This window comes from Dendronephthya gigantea, unplaced genomic scaffold (genome assembly GCF_004324835.1).
Source record: "Dendronephthya gigantea isolate DGI-Jeju-01 unplaced genomic scaffold, DenGig_1.0 000085F, whole genome shotgun sequence".
Classification (NCBI taxonomy): domain Eukaryota; kingdom Metazoa; phylum Cnidaria; class Anthozoa; order Malacalcyonacea; family Nephtheidae; genus Dendronephthya; species Dendronephthya gigantea.
The window spans coordinates 966,736-989,075 of NW_021163095.1; the positions used below are offsets into that span (position 1 = coordinate 966,736).

The 22,340-nt window shown below is 38.3% G+C and overlaps 2 protein-coding genes across 2 annotated transcripts; both read left to right on the top strand.

The window, feature by feature from the left end:
- Positions 1–12,917: 12,917 nt before the first annotated feature.
- On the top strand, positions 12,918–14,739 carry LOC114533088 (the record flags this gene model as incomplete). Its single annotated transcript, XM_028554670.1, has 5 exons — positions 12,918–13,158; positions 13,556–13,730; positions 13,866–14,023; positions 14,095–14,268; positions 14,575–14,739. Coding segments are annotated over exons 1-5 (855 nt in total), but the record flags the coding sequence as incomplete, so codon positions are not given.
- Positions 14,740–15,357: 618 nt separating this feature from the next.
- Positions 15,358–16,963, top strand: LOC114533089. The gene is made up of 4 exons (XM_028554672.1): positions 15,358–15,516; positions 16,060–16,256; positions 16,344–16,422; positions 16,624–16,963. Exons 1-4 carry the CDS (start codon positions 15,479–15,481, stop codon positions 16,961–16,963), a joined length of 654 nt encoding a protein of 217 aa, XP_028410473.1. The 5' UTR covers positions 15,358–15,478.
- Positions 16,964–22,340: the final 5,377 nt, after the last annotated feature.

Sequence of the window (22,340 nt, forward strand, 5' to 3'; positions counted from 1 at the left end):
CGACCAGACAAAGTATATGGACGCGTTATTTTGGGCCGCTTGTTTGACAGGCTTTTTTGGCTTTCTGCGGTGCGGCGAATTCACAACACGCTCATCGCGCTTTGATACTAATCTCAATTTGTCCTTGAACGACATCCAAGTTGATAAGCGCATTAACCCTACAGTGGTATTAATAAATATTAAAGTGTCTAAAACGGATCAGTTTCGTAAGGGTCACGTTGTGCGTATTGGTGCTTCCCGAGCAAAAATCTGCGCCTTTTAAGCCCTGATGAGTTATCTTCATCTTCGGGGCAATAGTCCAGGACCTTTATTCGCCCTTCCAAACGGACAACCTTTATCGCGTGACAAGTTTTGTACTTGGCTCAAAGAGGCGATGTTACGTATCGGCGAAACCGGACATTATTCCGGACATAGTTTTCGAATTGGCGCCGCAACCACAGCCGCCGCAGTTGGCATTCCCGACCATTTGATCAAAACACTTGGCCGCTGGATTAGTGACGCGTATCAATTGTATATAAGAACACCTGCGGCAACCCTAGAGGGCGTAGCTTCCCGTTTGGCAGTTTAACACGCACCTTGTCAACACCTTTTGACATAAACACGGAGTTTTATATATGCACTGCACTAGTTGTTGTTAATGTATTCTTTGGGTTATAAATAGTAATAATTGTGGTATTAATAATGAAAAAAAAAAAAAAAAAAATAAAATCAAAAAAAAAACACCACGAAATCTTGTCTAATCGATCGTCTTTTCCGTTAGTATGCGTCGGTCGTTGTCGTGCCCGACGTTGTCTTTGGCCGCCAGCGCCTCACACCATATAAATTCGGCTAGTATATTTTCTCGGTCGTCTCGCCAGCCAACACCATCATTTTGAGCCTATATTGTGTGCGTCTGCGTTTGTCGTTCCTGCGGTGAGTCGTTTCCAACGATAGCGCATTATCTTAGCAAATCTATCTTGCGTTTCCGCAGATAGCACAGTTTGTCGTTTGTATCCAACGACAGCGCATTATTTTAGCAAACCTATCTTGCGTTTCCGCAGATAGCACAGTTTGTCGTTTGTATCCAACGACAGCGCATTATTTTAGCAAACCTATCGTGCGTTTCCGCAGATAGTACGGTGTGTCGTTTGTACCCAACGACAGCGCATCATTTTCGCAAACCTATCTTGCGTTTCCGCAGATAGCACAGTTTGTCGTTTGTATCCAACGACAGCGCATCATTTTCGCAAACCTATCTTGCGTTTCCGCAGATAGCACAGTGTGTCGTTTGTATCCAACGACAGCGCGTCATTCTCGCAAATCTATCTTGCGTTTCCGCAGATAGTACGGGGTGTCGTTTGTATCCAACGACAGCGCATTATTTTAGCAAATCTATCGTGCGTTCCCGCAGATAGTCCTGTGTGTCCTTTGTATCCACCGACAGCGCATTATTTTAGCAAATCTATCTTGCGTTTCCGCAGCTAGTACGGTTTGTCGTTTGTATCCAACAACAGCGCGTTATCTTGGTCAATCTATTTGGGCCATCCTCTGGCCGGCGCCCATAGCTCGCGCTTCGCTTGCGAGGTACTTGGATGGGTGATGCTTGCAGCATCTCTTGGTTGGCAGTTCAAGATACCATTGGCATGGATCTTTCCCTAATCCAAGTACCAGTGCTAGTTCCCAGGCCACCTGCGACCTTGCTTCGTTCCCGGGCCACCTCGGACTACAGCTTGCACCTAACCTTCCAAATTGGTAAGTAAGCAGTGGGGACTAGGGTTAACCTAGATATTAAATGAGGTTATTCAATAACCAAAGTTAATAGCGAGGAAACCACGCGTGATCCGGAAGTTAGGTGTTCCTGTCGAGGTGCGCTGCGTCAGCCCACGTGTTATATTGCGTGCTCGCTCGCGTTGCGGTCATTAGTTGCTCGGCACGCAAAGTGTAACAAGCTTAACAAAAAGTTTAAAAACCCGCCGTCCCACCCTGTTCAAGAAAGGTAAGCAGCATTAGTTACCACCAATTACATTGGTGTGATGGGTGCAAGCTATCCGAGTGTGGTTGGCAGTTCAAGATACCATTGGCATGGATCTTTCCCTAATCCAAGTACCAGTGCTAGTTCCCAGGCCACCTGCGACCTTGCTTCGTTCCCGGGCCACCTCGGACTACAGCTTGCACCTAACCTTCCAAATTGGTAAGTAAGCAGTGGGGACTAGGGTTAACCTAGATATTAAACTAAAAACGTTAATTTTAAAGACGCAAAAAAAGCATATGTTTATCGAGATTTTGACAAAAATTTTTCAAAACTATGCTAGTGGCACCCAGTGAACTCAAATAAGACTGGAACGCTCACTCTGTCGGAAGTTTGAAGCCAAGAGGGCGGAACATAAAGCCTTCCTTGTAGGTACGATCCAGGCCTCCACGCAGAAATTTCGTAGGTGAAATGGCGGGAATTCGGATTTTGCCTTGGAAGTTTCCGCGACAGAGGCCTGGATCGTACCTACAAGAGAGGCTTCATGATCCGCCATCTTTGCTTCACTCATTAATGAGGGAAAGACAGAGAGTGAGCGTTCCAGCCTTATTTGAGTTCACTGGGCAACACTCTCGCGTGGCCGCCATCTTGAATTTCTGCAGCGGGAAAAAACGATATCAGGGGCCGTTTGTATCAAGCCCGTTTAGCTTAAACCATGGATAAGTTCAAAATAAAAACTGAGCAAGTCTATCGTTTTATGCAAGAAGCTAACTAAATGTTTTTAACTGTAATACAAAGATACTGTATAAAATACAAAGACGCTGTTTGAAACAACCGCCCCCAGGGCGATATCGTTTTTATATCCCGCTCTTACCGCCCAGGGGTGTATTGCCAAAATTTTACCAAAGGGGGCTCTGTGATATACGCTCAATCTTACATAAAAAGGAGGTTCTGTGATATATGTATTCACCTCGACATTGAATTTTAAACAGGGGGGCTGAGACCCCCCCTCCGCCCTCCAATACACCCCTGTTATCGCCCTGATAAAGGCAAAGGTATGTGTATAATCCACCCAGTTGAGTAAATTGTTTTACTTAATCAATTGTAGACAAGTGTGCCCTGTACTTCGACAGCAGATGTTTGCAAAATTTGCCACAGCGAGCGAACTGAAGATGACGAATTTTTCAAACCATGTTTGTGCTCTGGCACATTAGCCTTCACACACCAGAGTTGCCTACAACAATGGATAGAAAGTTCACAAACGACGAAATGTGAACTCTGCCAGGAAGAATTTTGTATGGAGGTGGAAGTCAAACCTTTAAGAAAGGTATGTACGTATAGGACAGAAACCAGGCATTAATGGAATTTCTGACGGGGGTGCGTGCAATCAAAGAGTAGTATTACATCAAAGCATTGCATTAACTCGAGTAAAAGATTCGCAAACGCAAAAAAATTACCGTTTTCGAAACCATTATCGCCTTGTATTTACTTCAGTTAAAGAACAAGTATTTTGACATTGTGTATTTTCGTTTCAAACAGTGGAATTTTTACACTCAATCGAAGAAAGAAAGACGAAGGCTTTTGTTTTTATTTTTGTTATATATACTGGGAGCACTTGTTATTTTATCATCATTTCCACTTTTATTTTTTTCTGTTATAAAATATTTACTAAAAAAAGACTTCAGTGTCATATTTTTTTTGCTCTCCGCAGCTGTTATTTTCAGTTTTTTAAGCAAAGCCTATATAATTTATTTAAGCTCTTTGCGTTTTATTCAAGAATACACAAATTTAAAAACTTTTAATAGTTTTTATGCCGTAAAAAGTTTAGAAGCGGTTTAGATATCGATATGAATACTCAACCTCGTCCCCAGGGTCTTCTTCGTAGCCCCACTCTAAACCTTAAACGCTCTAAACTGCCGGTTGGTTTATTTTATGTGCCCTTGACGGTTATTTCTAGTAATTACAATGGATATGAATGGCTCCTTATAATCACTCCGTTTAAAATTTTAACCACATGTTGGAATTTTTATGGCATGAAAATAAATATTTAAACATTTCTCGAAGATTTTATAATATCTGTGGCTCAGTTTGGCACAATAAGTCATGCTTTGATTGGGTTTTTTATTTATTTTAAATACGAAAAAACCGAAAAACCAAATATACGTTCCAGTATACGTTCAAGTCGTGGTTCTTTCTTCCTCAACAGACAAATCGCACGTTTTAACGTAAAAAGTACAAATGCGAAATTTCTGTACGCCAGCATTTAGTTCGGTCAGCACCAAAGGAAATTCGCTAGTTACGCATGCATTCAATCTCAGGTTCTTCTCACATTTCCCTAAGCGCGTTACAAATAAGAACCTGGGGACGAGGTTGATTAATACGATGACTGATCCTCCAAGGTCGGTTCTATCCTATCAGATAGTGTTCTCGTTGTTGGATTATACGGACCAAGCCTTTATATTTCCAAATTGGGACTTTTCTTTAATAAATACTAGCTAAAAGCCTGTAGTTTCATCGCGTTTAGGCATGTTTACAACGGGTAGAAAATCACTATCGGATGGATAGAACTACCATGCCATTGTACAACCAGCTCTTCATATGTGTTATTAGACGTATATATTTACCTTATAGCTTAAGCTATTCGATTAAGGTGCTGAAGAAATAAAATTTTACATGAAGTGTTTGTGGTTGCATTGTAAAACAAGACACACTATCGTACGCATATTTTTAATTCAAGTGATCTTTATAAGGCCAGGTGATATTCCAATCAGCGCTTATATGCTCATATTTCAGCCAATCAGCGCTCAGAAAGTTTTTGAAAATAGAAATCCATTCTGCAGTGTTTTATCGATTATATCTTTTGTTATTCTTCATGGAACCATTTGAAATTTTGGGATTATGTTTAGTTATAAGAAGTGTAGCTCTGATATAAATTTGACACCAAAATAAAGTATAGTTATAAAATAAAGTTGTTTTTTTCTTACACGAGATATTAAGTTGTTTCAACCGAGAAATGGATTTTTTATGTGGCAAGTAGTCCTAGTCCTTTCCCGCCATTTCAGATCAACTGGAATGCAACCATAAACACTTGCATCGCCCAGGGTAAAATTTTGTTTCATCGGCCTCTTTAACGTTTTTCTTCCAAAACAATTATATATGCATAGATTACGAAACTAAATAAACAAGATCATTTTTAAACGTTTAAAGTTTTGGAAGGACAACCCTAATTAAATAAACTGTATGTACAGTAATACACAGTTACAGCGATTGTTTGCCAATTTTTAATGTTCTCTTGGATGTGTTCCCTGGTCTAGAAAGTGACACGCGATAGTTTTTCTTACTTTGCTTTAGTGTAATTATAAATTTCGCCTTTATTTTGGCATTGGTTTACATTGGCAAAAATAGATATCTTAGAAGTGCTACGTCGTCCGTTTTAATGTAAATAATTATGCAGGTAATTTTCCTACAACAGATAATCAGCTACAATACATCGAATTGAATGCGCTCGGCACGGCAATAGCGAGACTTTCATGTCTATGTGATTGACATATACAATACATTAATTTTTGAAACTTACTTTGATATATTTTGATTGATATTTTTAATTATACTCAAGCACTTTTACCTGTTCTGTATATGTATATATATATACTTATATGCTGGGACATTGACATCTTTGTAACTATAGTCTATCAAGCCCTATAGCCTTATTCCAAAAAGAGAAAAAAGGCCTGTTACGAGAAGACGAGGCTATAGCCAGGTTTTCTGCTGTCAAAATTTCAAAATCACTTTTATATTTCTAAATTTCGCTTGCAAAAACTTCGTTTATGTGTAGCCTTGCAACAGGCCTTGCAAAGTGTAAAAATAAACAAATAACTTTAAATTCAGCAGAGAAAATCTGACCAAGCTCGTTTTCGAGTAACTCGAAATAGGCCTCTTGCTCTTTTTGGGACAGGTCTATTCAAGCCAGAAATTTGCCTTTGGTCGTGAAACTAGCTAAGTAATAACTTACCAGTTACTGGGTTTATCTGGGTTTGCGAGGTTTCAGTTTGAATTCTGTTAATTAATAGAAAGTATAATTTGTTATGACTGACCAAAATTGATCGGCCTTTTCAATGTAAGGGAGTCTTTAACGAAGTGAGCGACAAATCTTGAGATCCTCAAAAACCTCCTTGGGGCAATGGGGTTAATGTTATCGCCGTTACCTTGTAGCCTTACTAAAAACCATGATATAAAGACAGTGAATTTCTTGCATAATTAAACAATTCGTCTGATAGCATTAACTCGTCAGCATCAAATACTAACTCGCTTTAGACACTTTGTGGTTGGCCGTGTTTCAAGACCGTATTTAAATTGGGTGGTTTTAGACCCTTCCAACAGGAAGAAACTCCACATCCTGGTAACCTTACAACGTACCTATTCAAAACAGGAGGAAACGAATATTGTCTGATAGACAAACAGCGGACACAGCGTCTCGTCATTCATTTGGATGATTTCTTACTTAACACAACCCACACTGCCATTTATCATCCTTATCTATCTCCAAGTCGAAATTTTCCCCATTTTTCAGCTCGTCACCTCCATCCTCCCCCTCGTAGTCGCTTGTGCCTTCTGAAACGAGAGACAAGCGGACTTGCTTAAAATGCTAATGAACCAGTTTTTGGGCTATTTCGTTTAGCCTAAATTAACGAACCTTTATCTAAACTTGTTTGCCGCAATCAGGAGTAAAATTGGTCAATTCAAAAATACAACTTAACACTGCGTTTCGACGGTTTTAACTTAGTTAAAGCACCAATCTTCAAGCCGTTCAGCTGTTTCTCGTTGCCTCTTTTCCCCGTTTGAAACTATAAGCTAATATATTCGCACGAACTGAGAAAAAAAGTAGAGGGTGATTCCTTTTTTTATGCAAACAACTCAATTCAAACAACGTCCTGCAACCCCCAATTCGTATATTGCTATTTTGTATAGGATATTTTCAAGGCATAAACACTAGTATGAAACTACAGTACATAGCACATTCATGTCATTTTTGGTTGATTTTTAGTATCATTCCACTGTACAGTAGATAAAGTGAAAATTAAGCCGCGTTTACCAGGTTTTTTTTTAACGTGCAGTTCTACACAAAATGTGCAGTTCTAAATCAATTTGTGCAATTCTAAAACAAAAACTGTGCAGTTGAAAAAAATATTGGCGACCTTTCAATATCTAAATACAAATGGATTACATACAGCTTCAATAACATAAGCAGTATACCAGAATATTTATTTCAGTTTTTATAGTAAATTTTGGCAATAACGAAAATGTTTTCATTTTTTTCTTTGCTTTTTAACCTACAAAATTCTCTTCGGTTTTCGAAACTTCCAAAAATATTCCCTCCCATGAATGATTTATAACACTGAATCTACAAATTTAATCTGCAAATGCAAGATGTGCAGTTCTAAATTTTTCTTAAAAAAAACCCTGGCGTTTACACTACGAAAACTAACCCGGGTCGACCGCTTGGTTTGTTTACATCAGTTAAAAGCAGGCTTCAAACTAACCTGGGGCGGGTTGTTCGAAAGGCGTTTAGCTTAAACGGTGAATAAGTTCAAAATGGAAAACAAAATTATGTATTTGTTGAACAACTTAGCTGAAATATTTCGATGTAAATTGTTTAATTTTCACTTGAAGTACATATTTAATGCATATAAGATGCAAGTTTAGTCACTCATAAGTTCTATAAGAGTATTTTTAAATTTTAGCTTATCCACCGTTTAAGCTAAACGCCTTTCGAACAACCGGCCCCTGCAATGAGTGTTCTTATTTGCGTAGTGTATGTGTTCAGTTACCTGAGTAAAAGCCTTGCAATGCTGTCAGTCTTTCTTCCTCGCTGTACGAGATTGGTTCATATTCCACGGAAAACATTCCTCGATCGCTTTCAATTAGTCTGACAGAATTCTCATCGTCTGTATCAGCGGTTAAACTAAAATATATTATCAGCAAAATATATTAGCAAAAAGGTTCTCGAGTGCTATTGTAAACTAGAGCGAATAGCGAAAATGGTCTTTTCCTTGGCGGTTTTCAACGTGTATTTCACGCGTGAATAGTAAAAATATTCTTTTTTAACTATTTTTTTCTGAAACCATTCGACCACCTATGCCCCATTATCTCAGACACCCCAAGTTATGATGTTTTAACAGACGGACTCGGACTCATATACAAATTATGATGATGTACAAAATGTACACAAAGTTTTATCTAAATTAGCGCATTAAATTTCTGTGTTTGGATGGCCTGATCCAAACACGGGCTTTGACCAATAAGAACATCCGTTATATTCATGTATGTTATTTCAAAATGTTAACTCACCATTCAGAAAGAAGAGGTCATCCGAAGTGTCTGTAACAACGTCTGTTGTATTCTCGGAAATGGACATGTGATGCTGCATATATGAGCTTTCTGTGGTTCCTACACGAGAGGTACTTGGTAGACAAGGTGCCGTACTGCTGGTTGCTGGAACAAATAAAAGATATATACAAAGCATAAGAATCCCTCTTTTTGTTTGCCAATACCTCCCCTGCTGATGTAGCCAGTCTCAACCAAGAGTGACGATTTTACCCGAGCTTAGACGGAGGATCGAATCATTTTAATCTCTCGTGCACTCTCATCGACTTTGAACTAGTTCAAATTTTGATGAGAGCTGATGAGTGTTCAGGCGCGTTTGATCGGTCATGAAAGTTGATAAGAGTTGCAAAAAAGCTAGCAGTTTGCATTTTGTGGTATCAGACAAATATAGCACAAAATGAATACAAAAATAGTACAAAATATCCCTGGTACGCGCACGGTGACATCTGGTCAACTATCGCTTCAAAACTCTTATTCTCGTTTGACCATCGAATGAAGACTTTGGAAAACTCTCGTGCAAACTCTCGCTTCTCAATTCTCATCAACTCTCATTCTCGTTTGACCAGGGCTTAACAACAAGGAAAAGTCTTAAACTGACACACTAGGAAGATATAATTGTGCCTTAATATGCCTGCATAATAGGCATTTAAAACATAGCTACTGAAAGTTCTGTATTTTCAAACATATATCTTAGATGTAAATGGAAGTTTATAGCCTAGTACAAGTCTCAAGGCTAGGGCTTTGTGAAAAGGGTTCAGGGTTTCATATCCTCAAGGTTAGGGCTATAGGAAAAGTGAAATGTGGAATCAAGATCATATATATATAACGCTTTATAGTCAATTACTAGAAATACATGCATGCAGCAACCCCTCGCCTCGTTTAAGCGAGATTAGTTAAGCATAGGGATGGTGACATAATAGTTGGAAAATTTTGTGTGGGTTGGGGTGTTTGGAGGGTACTTGGTATTGTTGGTATGTGAGAAGAGAAGTATGGAAATATATTTCTGGAAGCGGAAGCACTGTAGCACAGTTTAATGATATACAGTTATGGAACTCGCGGCGGAACCCTTTGATGTTGCTGTCCCCCTGCTTACGCCATTCCACGCGCCACGCAAATTGCTCTGGCAAGTGTATTTTGACTCTAAAGTAAGGGAAAAAGGTGTTCGAAAGACGAAAAATGTTAATATTTTAAAGCTGGCTCTATCGATCTCCATTTTTGCGCCTAAATTTTAAAAACAAACGGTAAGTGATTCTTTTTTTGTAAAAAATATATGCGTTAGGTTAAAGAGATACAAGCGCGAATGATTTTCTTTATCACGCTGAATGCATGCCACATGGTCGCCGATAAAATTAAGCAGTTATTTTTTCCATCAAATAAATTATATAAGTTGAACCATCCAGAAAACATATGAGCTTATTTAAAAACAAGCATGATTGATGTGTCATTTCTACAAATGAAAAATGCACGAAAATACTTCTTTAGTCATAAATTTATTTAGCCATAAAAATGGCAATGTAATACAGTATAAATACTCATATATGAGCATGCAAGTCAAATTTGTAATCCAATCGAAAATCCAATGGCCTCTCAATCGAAAAGATGGAAAGCTATCTTCCAATAAGAATTATATACATGCTGAAGTTATAAATGCTGAACTTTAAAATATTTTCTGTTTTTCTTCTTTGATGAACTTAGCTCCCTGTTGCCAAACTTCAAAGCATAGTGCAGCCTCATTTTCACATACAACTGAATTAAATATATTTCAGGGAAGTTTGGGCACTGTCCGTGTTTGGATAGCTCAGGCATTTGAGAACAGATATATCTTGCAATCTTTGGTCTTTCAATACAACTGTTAAATTCGTTGACAAATACTTTCTCCATTGATGAGACATACCTGACAAGTGCATCTTGTGGAATTGTCAACCTTTGAGATGATGTTAAGCCGTCATATGTCTTGAAGTAGCAGAGCAGTTGACTGCAGTCATCAAATCTCTTCGTTTTGAAGCTCGATTCACATGTTGAACAACTATGTTTATTAAGGCATTTCTTTAGCAAATACCCAGAAACATATGTAACTGCATTTTTACAAATCAAGTTTTGTTCTATTTCATCTGTTTTATAGTCAGTGTTGATTGATTCAAATTCAGTGTAATTCTCTGGACTAGTCTGGTCATTGCTGGTTGTGGCTGGTTGTAGTATGTTAGCTGGCTTCTCAGGATGTTTTCCAATTAGATATTCACCAAGGTCATCGGCACAGTTGCCAGTTACTAGTGGTGTGAGGTAATTATCCACAAAAAGCTTTCGAAAGGCTCTGATAAATTGGAATGGAGTTGGATTGTCAGAGTTTCCTCCTTGCTGCCTGATTAACCCAAAAAAGTTTTCAAGGGCATCTTGATTAAGCCGTCTTGTAAGGAGAAATTCAAATGAATAATCTGTACTGAGATGTTGCCATAATAGACATAGAGCATTTAAAGTCATTGTGAGACCTTTCAAGCATCTCAAATTGTTTGTGACATCTTCTTGACTTTCTTTATCTATAACCTTGATTGATGCAACAAATTTTAGCATATCAGCAATAAATTTGTGGTGAGGTGAATCTTTTGAGACTGGTTTCTTGTACATCTTTGAACTATTAAGTGTGGAACTGTTTAAACAGTCAAAAATGTTATCAAAATTTGATACTAACTCAGCGGTGCCCACAGCAGATTGGGGAAGAGCACCAAATGAAATGTACATGTTTATTGTTGAGGCCACTGTATGACTCAGGACTTGAGTTGCAAGCTTGACTTTCATTTTCTGAAAACCATTTGGATGGAGATGTTTCTCTGTCAGTTTGGGACAGCATCGAATTGTCTGTTCTTTGTCACGCTCATATATACTTTGGATATGATCCCAATTTGCAATCTTTTCTCCAAAATGAAAGTTGTATTTCATTAAATTATTTCGTACAGCCTTTATTATGTGTGGTGGGTCGAAGAGGTAAAAGATTTTCTTGCCCTTGTGAACAAACCATGGCTTCTCTGGTGTGATACTCATTTCTCGTAATAACTTTTGAAAGTTGGAACCCAAGTCTGAGATGATTGTTTCAACATGTAGACCCAGTGATGTTAAGTCGTCAATGATCTTCAGTAAGATGGATTTGATGGAGTAAGATGGAGTGCTGTTTCTCTATCTGTCTTTGATTTTTTCTTCTTCATATTCATTGCCTGCCGAAGTCTCTGTAGCTGTTTTTTCTGTCTTGATATTGTTAATTTGCACTGCCTTAATTTATTATTTAGCTTTCTTTGCTCTTGTGTGTGATGAGTACCTGTTAATAATGTTTAATTAACAAAGGTCATTTATTAACACTCTATTTTATTTCTGTATGTGTTATGCCTTAGGGTTAACCCCTTATGAGAATATTGATATACTGTATACTGAGAATATACTGTACATATACATCAATTTGCAACGGCGCATAGCAAACCATAGGCAGTAGACACTGCAACTCTCAGTGGAGACGAGTATATAAATTGTAAAACAGCAAACAAAATTCAATTCAAAAAAATGCAAAATGCAATATATTTACCAACAAATTCGTCCACCAAATCTGAAAAACCATTCCGTTCTAAAAACAAAACAACGTCTTCCGCACTAGAAGTCTTTTCTAACGACAAAGACATGTTTTTTTCAAGTAAAAAGCTACGAAGAATCAAGCATGAAACAGCTGTCGCGAAGCGCCGAGAAACAGAGAAAGCAAGACTTCACTTTTAGCGCGAATATCCCATGATGACCCGCGTAAAACCATATAAGGAGTCCGCGCAATTTTACAAGGAGTATTGGCTGGACAATTTGAAAGAGAAGCAAGTTATAGTTTTTTTGAATATTTTTCGAAAAAAATGTAGCGGAAAAATCACTAATAACCGCATAGTTTTATCAAACAGAATATTCGGGAAAGCAATGAATCGTATTCAATGCCAAGTGTGTGGAGATTTTTTCACTGCAGCTATATCTGATATGGTTAGTCATTTAGTTTTGGTCCACCAGAATGACCCTGGTATTCACATTACCTGTGAAGTACCTGGATGTCAATCTACATTTGGCCGTGTTTTTTCCTATAAAAGTCATCTTCGTCGTAGTCATAACACCATTGATCTCAAGAAGCCGATAACACAACTGGTAGATGCTCATGACGATGCAGAAGGATTTGACAATTTTGAGGGAAATGTTGGGGTCAACCCTCAAATGGAGTTGCAGATGAATCAGCGGAAACGAAACGTATTAACGCCCTCTACCTATTAAAACTCAAGGAAACCAACTTTCTCACACAAACATCACTAGATACCGTTGTGCAAGGAACAACTGGGATCGTAAAAAGGACAGTCCAAATGTTAAAAAAGGAAGTGGAAAAGAAACTTGAAGCAGGCGGAGTAGATGTTGCTGAAATCGAAGGATTAGGTGACCTATTTGACGAAGATCATCCTTTTTCGAACCCTATGGCCCACGTCGAAACGAAACATCAGCAAACAGCATTTCACAAAACTAATTTTTCATTGGTGGTGAGTGAAAGGTTTTGTGGAAAGGCGGGTGCATTCCCTCCCTTTGATAGAAAAACGGAGCTGTCCTCCCCTGAGTGTCGGCCCCAGAGGCAAAGTAGATAAAACATGCTTTTGTACGTATTCATTTTCTCACCTAAGGAACCAACTCGAATATTACTTGGTCATGTTTCAAAGAGAAGGAGAGTTGGAACGGGGTACAATGAAGTTTTGGCTAATGAGGAATTTGCTTATGTCCCCTTATTGGAATCTTTAGAACAGTTGCTAAACCAACCATCTGTTCTTATACAGGTAAGTCCTTAACCACAGTCCATACTGTATATGTAATACTATATTTTCATAGTCTATAGTTCATAAAAATTACCCCTAATCCGGGGCGCCGGAACAACGGGGGCAGTCACCCCCACTGCCCTTCAATTTGCCTACCAGGGAGAGAGGGGCAAGCCTTGAGCCTTTTGCTTAATCACCATTTAATCATGATGCCTACTTTCGCATTGAAACTAACCGATGATATTATTGAAAATGTATTCGCATGCTTGTAAATTTAAGTTTCATCTTCGTGCGGTTGCTATAGTGACATGAATGTGCCCTTTTCTAAAACTCTGCCCCGCCGCCCTAAACTGCTTCAGGAACCTCTGTTCCTAATACTAATTAAATAATCTATTTTTCCATGAATTTTCACTACTAGGTTTTAAACGGACATGCAAGCACCGATGGCTACATGAGAGATTTCTGCGATGGCCAGTTATATAGATGCCACCCCTTACTATCAAGAAATCCACAAGCAATTCAAATAATTTTATATTACGATGAATTAGAAATTGTTAATCCACTCGGAAGTAAGACTGGAAAGCACAAACTTGGTAATTACACTCATACAATATTTTCAATTTCCAGTAACATTCTACACATTAGCTACTGTATAAGAATATTTTGCGAGCATTAGCTGTATCTTTCCCCGCACTTAGTGCCGACTGCTCAATTTGCGTTACTTGTAGGTGCTTTCTACTACACATTGGCCAACATACACCCTGAACACAGGTCCCAGCTTCAGGCAATCCAACTGGTTGCACTTGTTACTGTGCCCCTTGTTAAAAAGTATGGAATAGATGCCATATTGGAGCCGTTTATGAATGATCTGAAGGAACTTGAGAAGGTAACATGCGTTCCAGCAGATAAATTGAATACAAAATACAATTAGACCTCAAGCTGAAAAATCTCCCGTAGGATGAGGGGCATGGATTTAAAATTGATGGCAGAATACAACGACTACAAGGGACAATCGTTTACTGCTGTGGCGATAATCTTGGCTCACAACTTCTAGGTGGGTTTAAAGAAGGGCCTGGCTCATATCGAAAGTGCAGAGAGTGCATGGGAACCCTCGAGTTAATAACTTCACAGGTACGAAAAAACAAACCATTTCTTTAATTACTGTAGCCAGAGATTAGCCACGCGGAAAACGAATTCTTATTATAAATATGAGAGCCCGATGGTGAATGCCAAATTATCAATGTTATATGTTTGGCTCTTATATTTATAATAAGAATTATTTCATTACATTAATTTTGGATGCTTGTACTTGTAAAATTAACTAAAAAGTGTCTATGCCATCTGGATCATCCTAAAAAATTACTCGCTGTATACCAATTGTACGCCATGGTTCTGTTTGTAATAACGTCTTAGGGTTAATATTTTCTGATTATTCAGTTCCTAGAGAAGTACTTTGAGTTACGTTCTAAGGAAGGTCACAACCATCAGTGCGATCAAATAGAGCTTAATCCTGACCTCTCTGTCACATATGGCGTCAAGCGAAAGTCCAAGTTGTGTGACTCAAAATACTACCATGTCATTTGTGGCCTGCCTGGCGATGCTATGCACGACATATTGGAAGGGGTATTGCAGTATGAGTGCAAGGAGATGTTAAAGCACCTGATAAATGGTGAAAAATGTTTCACATTAGAGCAGTTGAATAGTCGAATACAGCTGTTCGACTATGGTTACATGTATGACCGTGACAAGCCCTCACCGATACAGCCACGCACCCTTGCCAGTGACAACAATAGCCTCAAACAAAAAGGTATTGCTCAATCTTTAAAAACAGTTTACATTCTATACAACATGACAAAATAAATGATATCAATAGTATTAAGTGCTTAAGGCAAAACATTGCCAATCAATAAAAAGATTGATTAATGTGTACAGTAATTGATTAAGGCAGACATCTACTGTAACTTTTAACTACTTGAAATAATTAATAAATGAGTGCAGAGAACTGTTATTTCTGCTAAGTTTGTATTGATTAAACCAAATAATTTGCCTATTAATTTTCTGATTGCTTTGATCGAGATTTAATTTGAGTGCTAATTTTTGTCCATATTTATGTTTAGCGAGCCAAATGTATTGCTTGTCCAAATTCTTACCATTGATGGTTGGTGCACTTGTCCCTGATGATAATGAGCACTGGAAGCTTTTCTGCCTGCTCCTAGATATCGTTGATATTGTTTTTGCAAATATCACTTCTGTGAATGCCATTGGTGTATTGGAGGGGCTAATTGAAGAGCATCATTATACATTTCTTCGAATTTATCCAGGAAGATCAATCATCCCTAAGATGCACTACATGGTTCACTATCCATCCCATATGATGAGGTATATGTACTTTTGTTATATGCTGCAGTTTAAACCTGAAAACAAAGATTAATAATTAATTTCATGAATACTCAATCAAACTACACATGGCAGCAGAAGACACAAACTAGAGGGAGGGTCTCATATTCATACATTCAATGATAGGCAGGAGTGTAAAAACAATCTATTTCTAAGGCAATTAAAAAGACAGAAAATGGATTTAGCATTATAATCATCCCCATGCAATCAATTATGCTCTCCTGCCACCCTCGATAGGAATTTAATAATCAAGTCCAGCAAATTTACACATAAGTTTATAGTTGTAATACTAACAATTTATATAATCTGTTATCTTTCACATGTTAGAAAATGAAATTGGCCTTTATTACAAAAATTCTAATTATTATAATTCAGCACTTCTATACACTGTAACTAATAAATTCAAAAATAAAAAATATATATATAATATATATATATATATATATATATATATATATTATATATATATATATTATTGTATATATTCAAAAATACATCATCAAAATACATGTCACATTGCTGTAGATTTGGACCAATGAAAAGAACATGGTGCATGCGATTCGAAGCTAAACATCGGTATTTTAAACGGTTGGCTTCCTTTATTGGAAATTATAAGAATGTGGCGTACACAATGGCAACCCGTCATCAAGGGCAGCAGTGCTACTATTCAAATGTTAATAAAGAAGGAAGTTCATCATTCCTCCAGCGACCAACTTCAATAGGTAATTATACAATCCAATTCATATAGGTGTATAGAAAATGGTTAATTCACTTACATTTTTGCACTTTTATAGGAAGTGGACAAACAGTTGTAGCTCAGAGAACTGATTACTATGCTGATTTGCAAGCTAAAGAGGGAAACATATTGACTGTTGATACTTTTTATGAGTAAGTAAACTGTATTATTATACTAAATAATGAAAGATCTAACCCTTGGCATAATATTTTGCACACATACATAGTATTAATTTTTTCACAGTACTGGGAGAAAAATACATAGTGAATATTACTTTTTAACACCCAGCTTTTATATACATACAATACCGCGATAATGATTGAATAATATTTCATTTACCACATGTTTTATAGGTCTCAAAAAGTTACTATCAATGGTACTGATTACATGGTTGGAGCAATTGTAGTCACTGGTTACTTACGTGAGCAGGAGGCACCAGAATTTGGTCTTATTACCAAGATTATATCTCTGCCAAACAAATCCTATTTTCAGTTGAAGAAGTATGTTGCTGTACAGTTCAGTTATCATTTCCATGCCTTTGAAGTAATTGCTGGTGAGGAGCCTCCAACCTTAGTCACCAGTGAAGATCTTTTTATTCACACCCCAATGCATCTAGTTCATCCTATCAGTGCACAGGGAAGAAATGCTGCTTTTTATGTTGTGATACCTTACAGTATGTCCATTCACACATAACTGATACATATTATATATATGTATATATCTATGTATATATAACCATGTAGATTAAATGGTTATTAAATGGTGTTAGCAAGAACATGCCAAAAAGATTTCTGTGTTGCAAGCTGGACTGTTACAAAATATTCTCCTGCTATATAGTAATGGTATTATATATATATATATATTATATATATATATATTATAATATATATATATATATATATAATATAATATATATATATACTAGTTATAATAGTTGTGCATGAAGTTATATGTCTTAAAGTTATGTCAAAACATACAGTCATGAAGGTCTGTTCAGTGTTCAGACAGGCACACATTCCAAATTTCTGATCCAATGCTGTTTCTCATTATATACTTTTAGGACATAGTTATAAATTTGATACCATCAAAACCATTATTTACCAGGAATGCATTATGGTGCATGTCTTGATTATATAATATCCTCGTTCGAATACACTCAGTCAAATAGGGAAATGCGTGTCTGCGGCAACAATGTTTCTACAGTACTCAATTAGACTCATGACAAATATTTGGTTCTGTATAGAACACTTCATGGAATAAACATTTGCTAATTTAGTAATTATTGAATCTACACGCACACGTTTTGAAATGTCATTGACACACATTTAACATATGTCCTTCAACCATATTTATAGTTTAAGCGAGTATACAATAAAGTATTAAACAGCTTACTATAAAAGAATAACAAATTCAAAACCACTTACGTTTTAGTTTTTACCCGATGACAATGTCAAAACATGACGATATGAGTCAATGACTTTTCTCCGTATGTCTTGTGTATTTCATATTTCACCTTTATATAACTTTTCGTCGACAAAAATAAACCATTGCGAATTTTTGTGAACATTGATTAATAATTTGGATCGGCGGAGGTTGCTGGAGGTGTGTCTTGTGATATTAAAAATATCACAGAAGTTTGGAAAGTTAAATTCATTTAATCATGAGTTAACTGATAACTGCACTCCTACGCGAATCCGCCATTTTGAATTTTCAACTAACCAATTGTTAATTGGTCACATTTGTGCCGTCGAATTTATAACTATTTATTAAATAGTTATAAATTGTTAACCAATAAATAATCCTTTGTAGTAATCAAAAAACAAATGGTTGAATCAACCAATTGCACTTGACCAATAAATTTTAGGTTCGATTAACCAATTTTAATTGGTAGCTAAGAAAAAAATTGGTTATTTTAACAAAAATTTTTAACAGTGTATAGATGCTGTACAACTATAACTACAAAGAGTCAATGGCGTAGCCAGCGTGACGATTTAGTCATGCTATGCAAATTTCATGTTATTAACATTATTGATTTCTTTACAAATTCATTGTTTTCGTAGTTAATTACACCAAAAAATTAGCATAGCATGACTGAATTTTTGGACTGGCTACGGCCACTGCAAAGAGTTACAATTATTGTTTGCAATTAAACATAGGTTTCCTTCTGTCCCGCGCGTTTGCCAAACCTCGTTGGCTTATTTTTCGTTTCGCCTTGTTCCTTGCCCTCCCAGTGAAAATTCCTTAAAAAAGGCACTGAGAAAATTTGACCGAAAAATTCAAGTGTCTTGTTTACAAAGCTGCATTCGCATTTAGACTTAGACCGTTATCGCTCTTTCCGTGTTTTTCCGTGTACTAGAATTTCGTCGACGATGTTCTTGACGCCAGTGAGGCCTTCAAGCTGTGTCTATATAAGGCATAATATTATACTAGAATATCTCGGTCGCGGCGTTTGTTCCATAGTTGAGTCGTTTATACAGGAACAAACCGACATATGTGCTGATTGCTGAACGTTGTTATATAGTGACTGTTTTCGTCGAGTTCAAGCTGGTGGTAAGCTTGGGAAAGATCTAACTTCGCGAAGCATTTTGCCGTTGGCACGTTGCGCCTTTTAACTCGAAACTAATATCTAATAAACCAAGATGATGCTGAGAACCAAGATGGAGAAGAGCGAGAATTGAGTCAAATGTCTCGACAGAAGACGCCTGAGGCAGCTCAACTTGAGAAACAAGCTAAGAATCAATCTCAAGCCGAGAATCGGTCTGTAATTGCGAGCAAGAAGGGAACCGCCCAAGGACATATGACACCTGTTCTCCCAAAGAAAGAGAGATGCCTGGTACAGAGAAAGCAGCCCTATATGTGAAACATCTCGATCGAATTGGAGAACCGCAAGAGGTTGAAAGCTGCAATAATGACCCTCAGCTGGAAGATGAATGGATTGTCTAATTCCAGAAGTATGGTGAAAGCAAATCTAGAGCACTGGACCCTGGAGATCCCAGTTCGAAAAGAAGTCCCAGTCTATAATGGCGATCCCCTGCAGTGGCTTTATTTCGCAGATACTGCAGAGGAGTGTCACCCTTCGTGTCTTGCCTCATCCATGAATTAACCAACAAGCTACGACGAGATGATGCAAAGGCCTGGCGTACCATGGTCGGGAAGGAGCAAGTCGCAATGACATTAGAGGATTTCCGCACCTGGTTTGGAGCCAGAGGGAGTGCTTATTGGAGTGCACTATCGCCCGGCAACATCAATCGAGATAACCAGAGAAGAGACCGGAGAACTTTGCACAATCAAGGAAAAGTTTCCAAGTGTCCAAAATGCAGTGGTGACTACAAGGCAATGAACTGTGCTCAATTCAAGGAACTGTCAGTTGAAGCTCGATTAAGCTTTGCAAAAGAAAAGCGGCTTTGTTTTAGTTGCTTGGAGGCATTTCATGTTTCCCAGAACTGCAGAAGTAAGAAAGCTGGGATTGAGGGGGAAGAAAACAACTCTTCAAATTTCTGGTGTTGGTTGCGAAGCAAAACAGAAGGCATCAACTGAAGTGGTCCTCAGAGTCAAGACCCCTGAAGGAAGCAATGACCATGTCACATTCAAAGCTTGGAGTCTTGGATCAATCTGTAAACCCATCGAGACAGCTCGATTGCCAGATATAAAATCGAAGTGGAGACATCTGGAGAAGCTACACCTGGAGACTTGTTAGTGTTCAACGCCGCAGCCAAATATAATGGAAAATCTTTGAATGATGTACTATTACCTAGCCCAACCCTAATCTCTGAATGATGCACTATTACCTAGCCCAAACCTGTTTAATCGAATACGGCTACGTGAATAGGATGCAAGATACCATCGTTTTCTTTGGAGAGAGAAGGACAGTGTCAAAGTTGACACCTACCAGATGAATCGTTCAGCCTTTGGCGACACATCCTCACCCTGTGAAGTGATCTATATTACGCCTCGTGCAGCCGCCGATTATGGCATGGGAAAAGAAGAAGCTGTAAGGGCTATTGCGAAGAGTCTATGTGTCGATGACTATCTTGACTCGGCAGAATCAACAAGAGACGCGATACGACGAGGGAACGAAGTGAAGAACATCCTAGCTGAAGGTGACCTCCATCTCAGAAAGTGGGTGTCCAACTCCCCAGAAGTGAGTGCCGCACTCGGAAATGATCTGGTAGATTTAGGACTGGAAGGAACAGTAGCTGATCTTGCCAATAATGGGTCTGAAGCAAAAATGCTTGGGGTAAAATGGACCACACTCTCGGACGAACCGACCTTTAATGTGACCACCATCGAAGATGTAACCTGCACTAGGAGAGGTTTGCTGAGCAAACTAGCGGGAATATTCGATCCTCTTGGATTTTGTTCCCCTTATACGATAAAGGCGAAGATCCTCACTCAGCAGTTGTGCCTTCTAGGACTTGACTGAGACGATCCTATTCCACCCTCTCAGTTGAGCAAATGGAAAAACTGGCTGTCAAAACTATCGGAGTTAGAAAAAATCAAAATAGCACGTTGTATACAACGACGAATAGCGGAGGTGAGAAGCTCTGAACTTTATACGCTCTGTGATGCTTTGAAAAAAGCCCTTTCCGCTGTGGTGTACCTTTGAAGCCTGTATGCAGATGGGAGCATCGTGTGCTCCATAATTATGGCGAAGACAAAGGTGGCCTCGAAGAAAGCAGTGAGTGTTGCTCGACTCGAATTGCAAGTTGCGCTTCTCGGTGCGCGTTTAGCAACGTACGTTCGTAAAGCCTTGACACTAACTATACATCGGCATGTGTTCTGAACGAACAGCAAATGCGTTCTTGGATGGGTGCGCTCCACTGCTGTATGGTATAAGCCCTTTGTGGCCCATCGCATCGGAGAGATCCAAGCCTTGACCGATTCGAAGTCTTGACGTCATGCACCAGGTCGGTTGAATGTGAGTGACTACGCTCATGGCCAGAAATTACGGACATGGAATATGCAGATTGCCGCAGCACATTTGCATATTTGTTCAAATATTATTCGTTTGCAGAACTATAAATTATATTGCGCATTCTTAAATGTCACAAAATTTAAGAAAATCATTGCATCTTTGCTATTTGCCCTGGTTTTTTGTAATTCGTGTCATATTAAAGATCCTGAGGTGATATTTTGTTGGTAAAGGTTTATGTCGGCTTGCATTTTTATTTTATTTTTACGCTATTACGGTTTTCGGTTTATATGGTATTCAACATGATAAATGACCAAAACCTTCTTTTAAAAATGCAGGACTAATACTGATAAAACATTTTGAAATACTACATAAAATATTAAGATTAACTTGCTCTGCAACGAGCAATTAAGGCAAATTATAATCGACCTAAAGGTGTATTTTTAGCGTTTAGTATTGTGCACATTACAGTTTACTATAAACTCACGAAGCTTTATTTTGACACCATATGCAAATTTAGGCGGAAGTAGAATGTTAACTATGTCCGAATTTTCTGGCTATGTACTCGGTCAAGACCCGATAACAAGGAAGAGATTATTACCAAAAGGTGGTTCATCGGATCCGAGTTCCTCTCACAGTGAACGTGAAGAGTGAAGACGACTGGCCTAAAGAAACTCCAACTGAAGAAACACACGAGCCAAGTGAAGCAAAGCCAAGAAAAGTGTTTGTCTCAAGCTCGAAAAGAGATCTTTCCAAACATCCAGTCAGCATAATCCTGACGCGGTGCTCATCCCTGGAAAAAGCTCAACGCATAATGGCGCAAGTTCAACGTTTCGTCACTTTATGCAAGGGTGCCCAGCCCGTCGGTGTCCCCTTGTCATCCAATTATTCTACCCCAGAAGCATCCTTTAACTGAGTTGGTTGTTGATTGTTATCATCGTCTCGAAAATCATGGAGGTGTTGATCATGTGCTTGCTGCCACCCGTAATAAGTTCTGGATAATTCACGGTCGACAGGTGGTGAAACATTTCAAACGAAGATGCCAGACGTGCAAGCGAGAAGGAGCCAAGGTGGGCCACCAGCTAATGAGTGAACTGTCGATCGAAAGAATAACCGCCCGTGCAACCGGCCTTCTATCACACGTCTGTAGATTTCTTT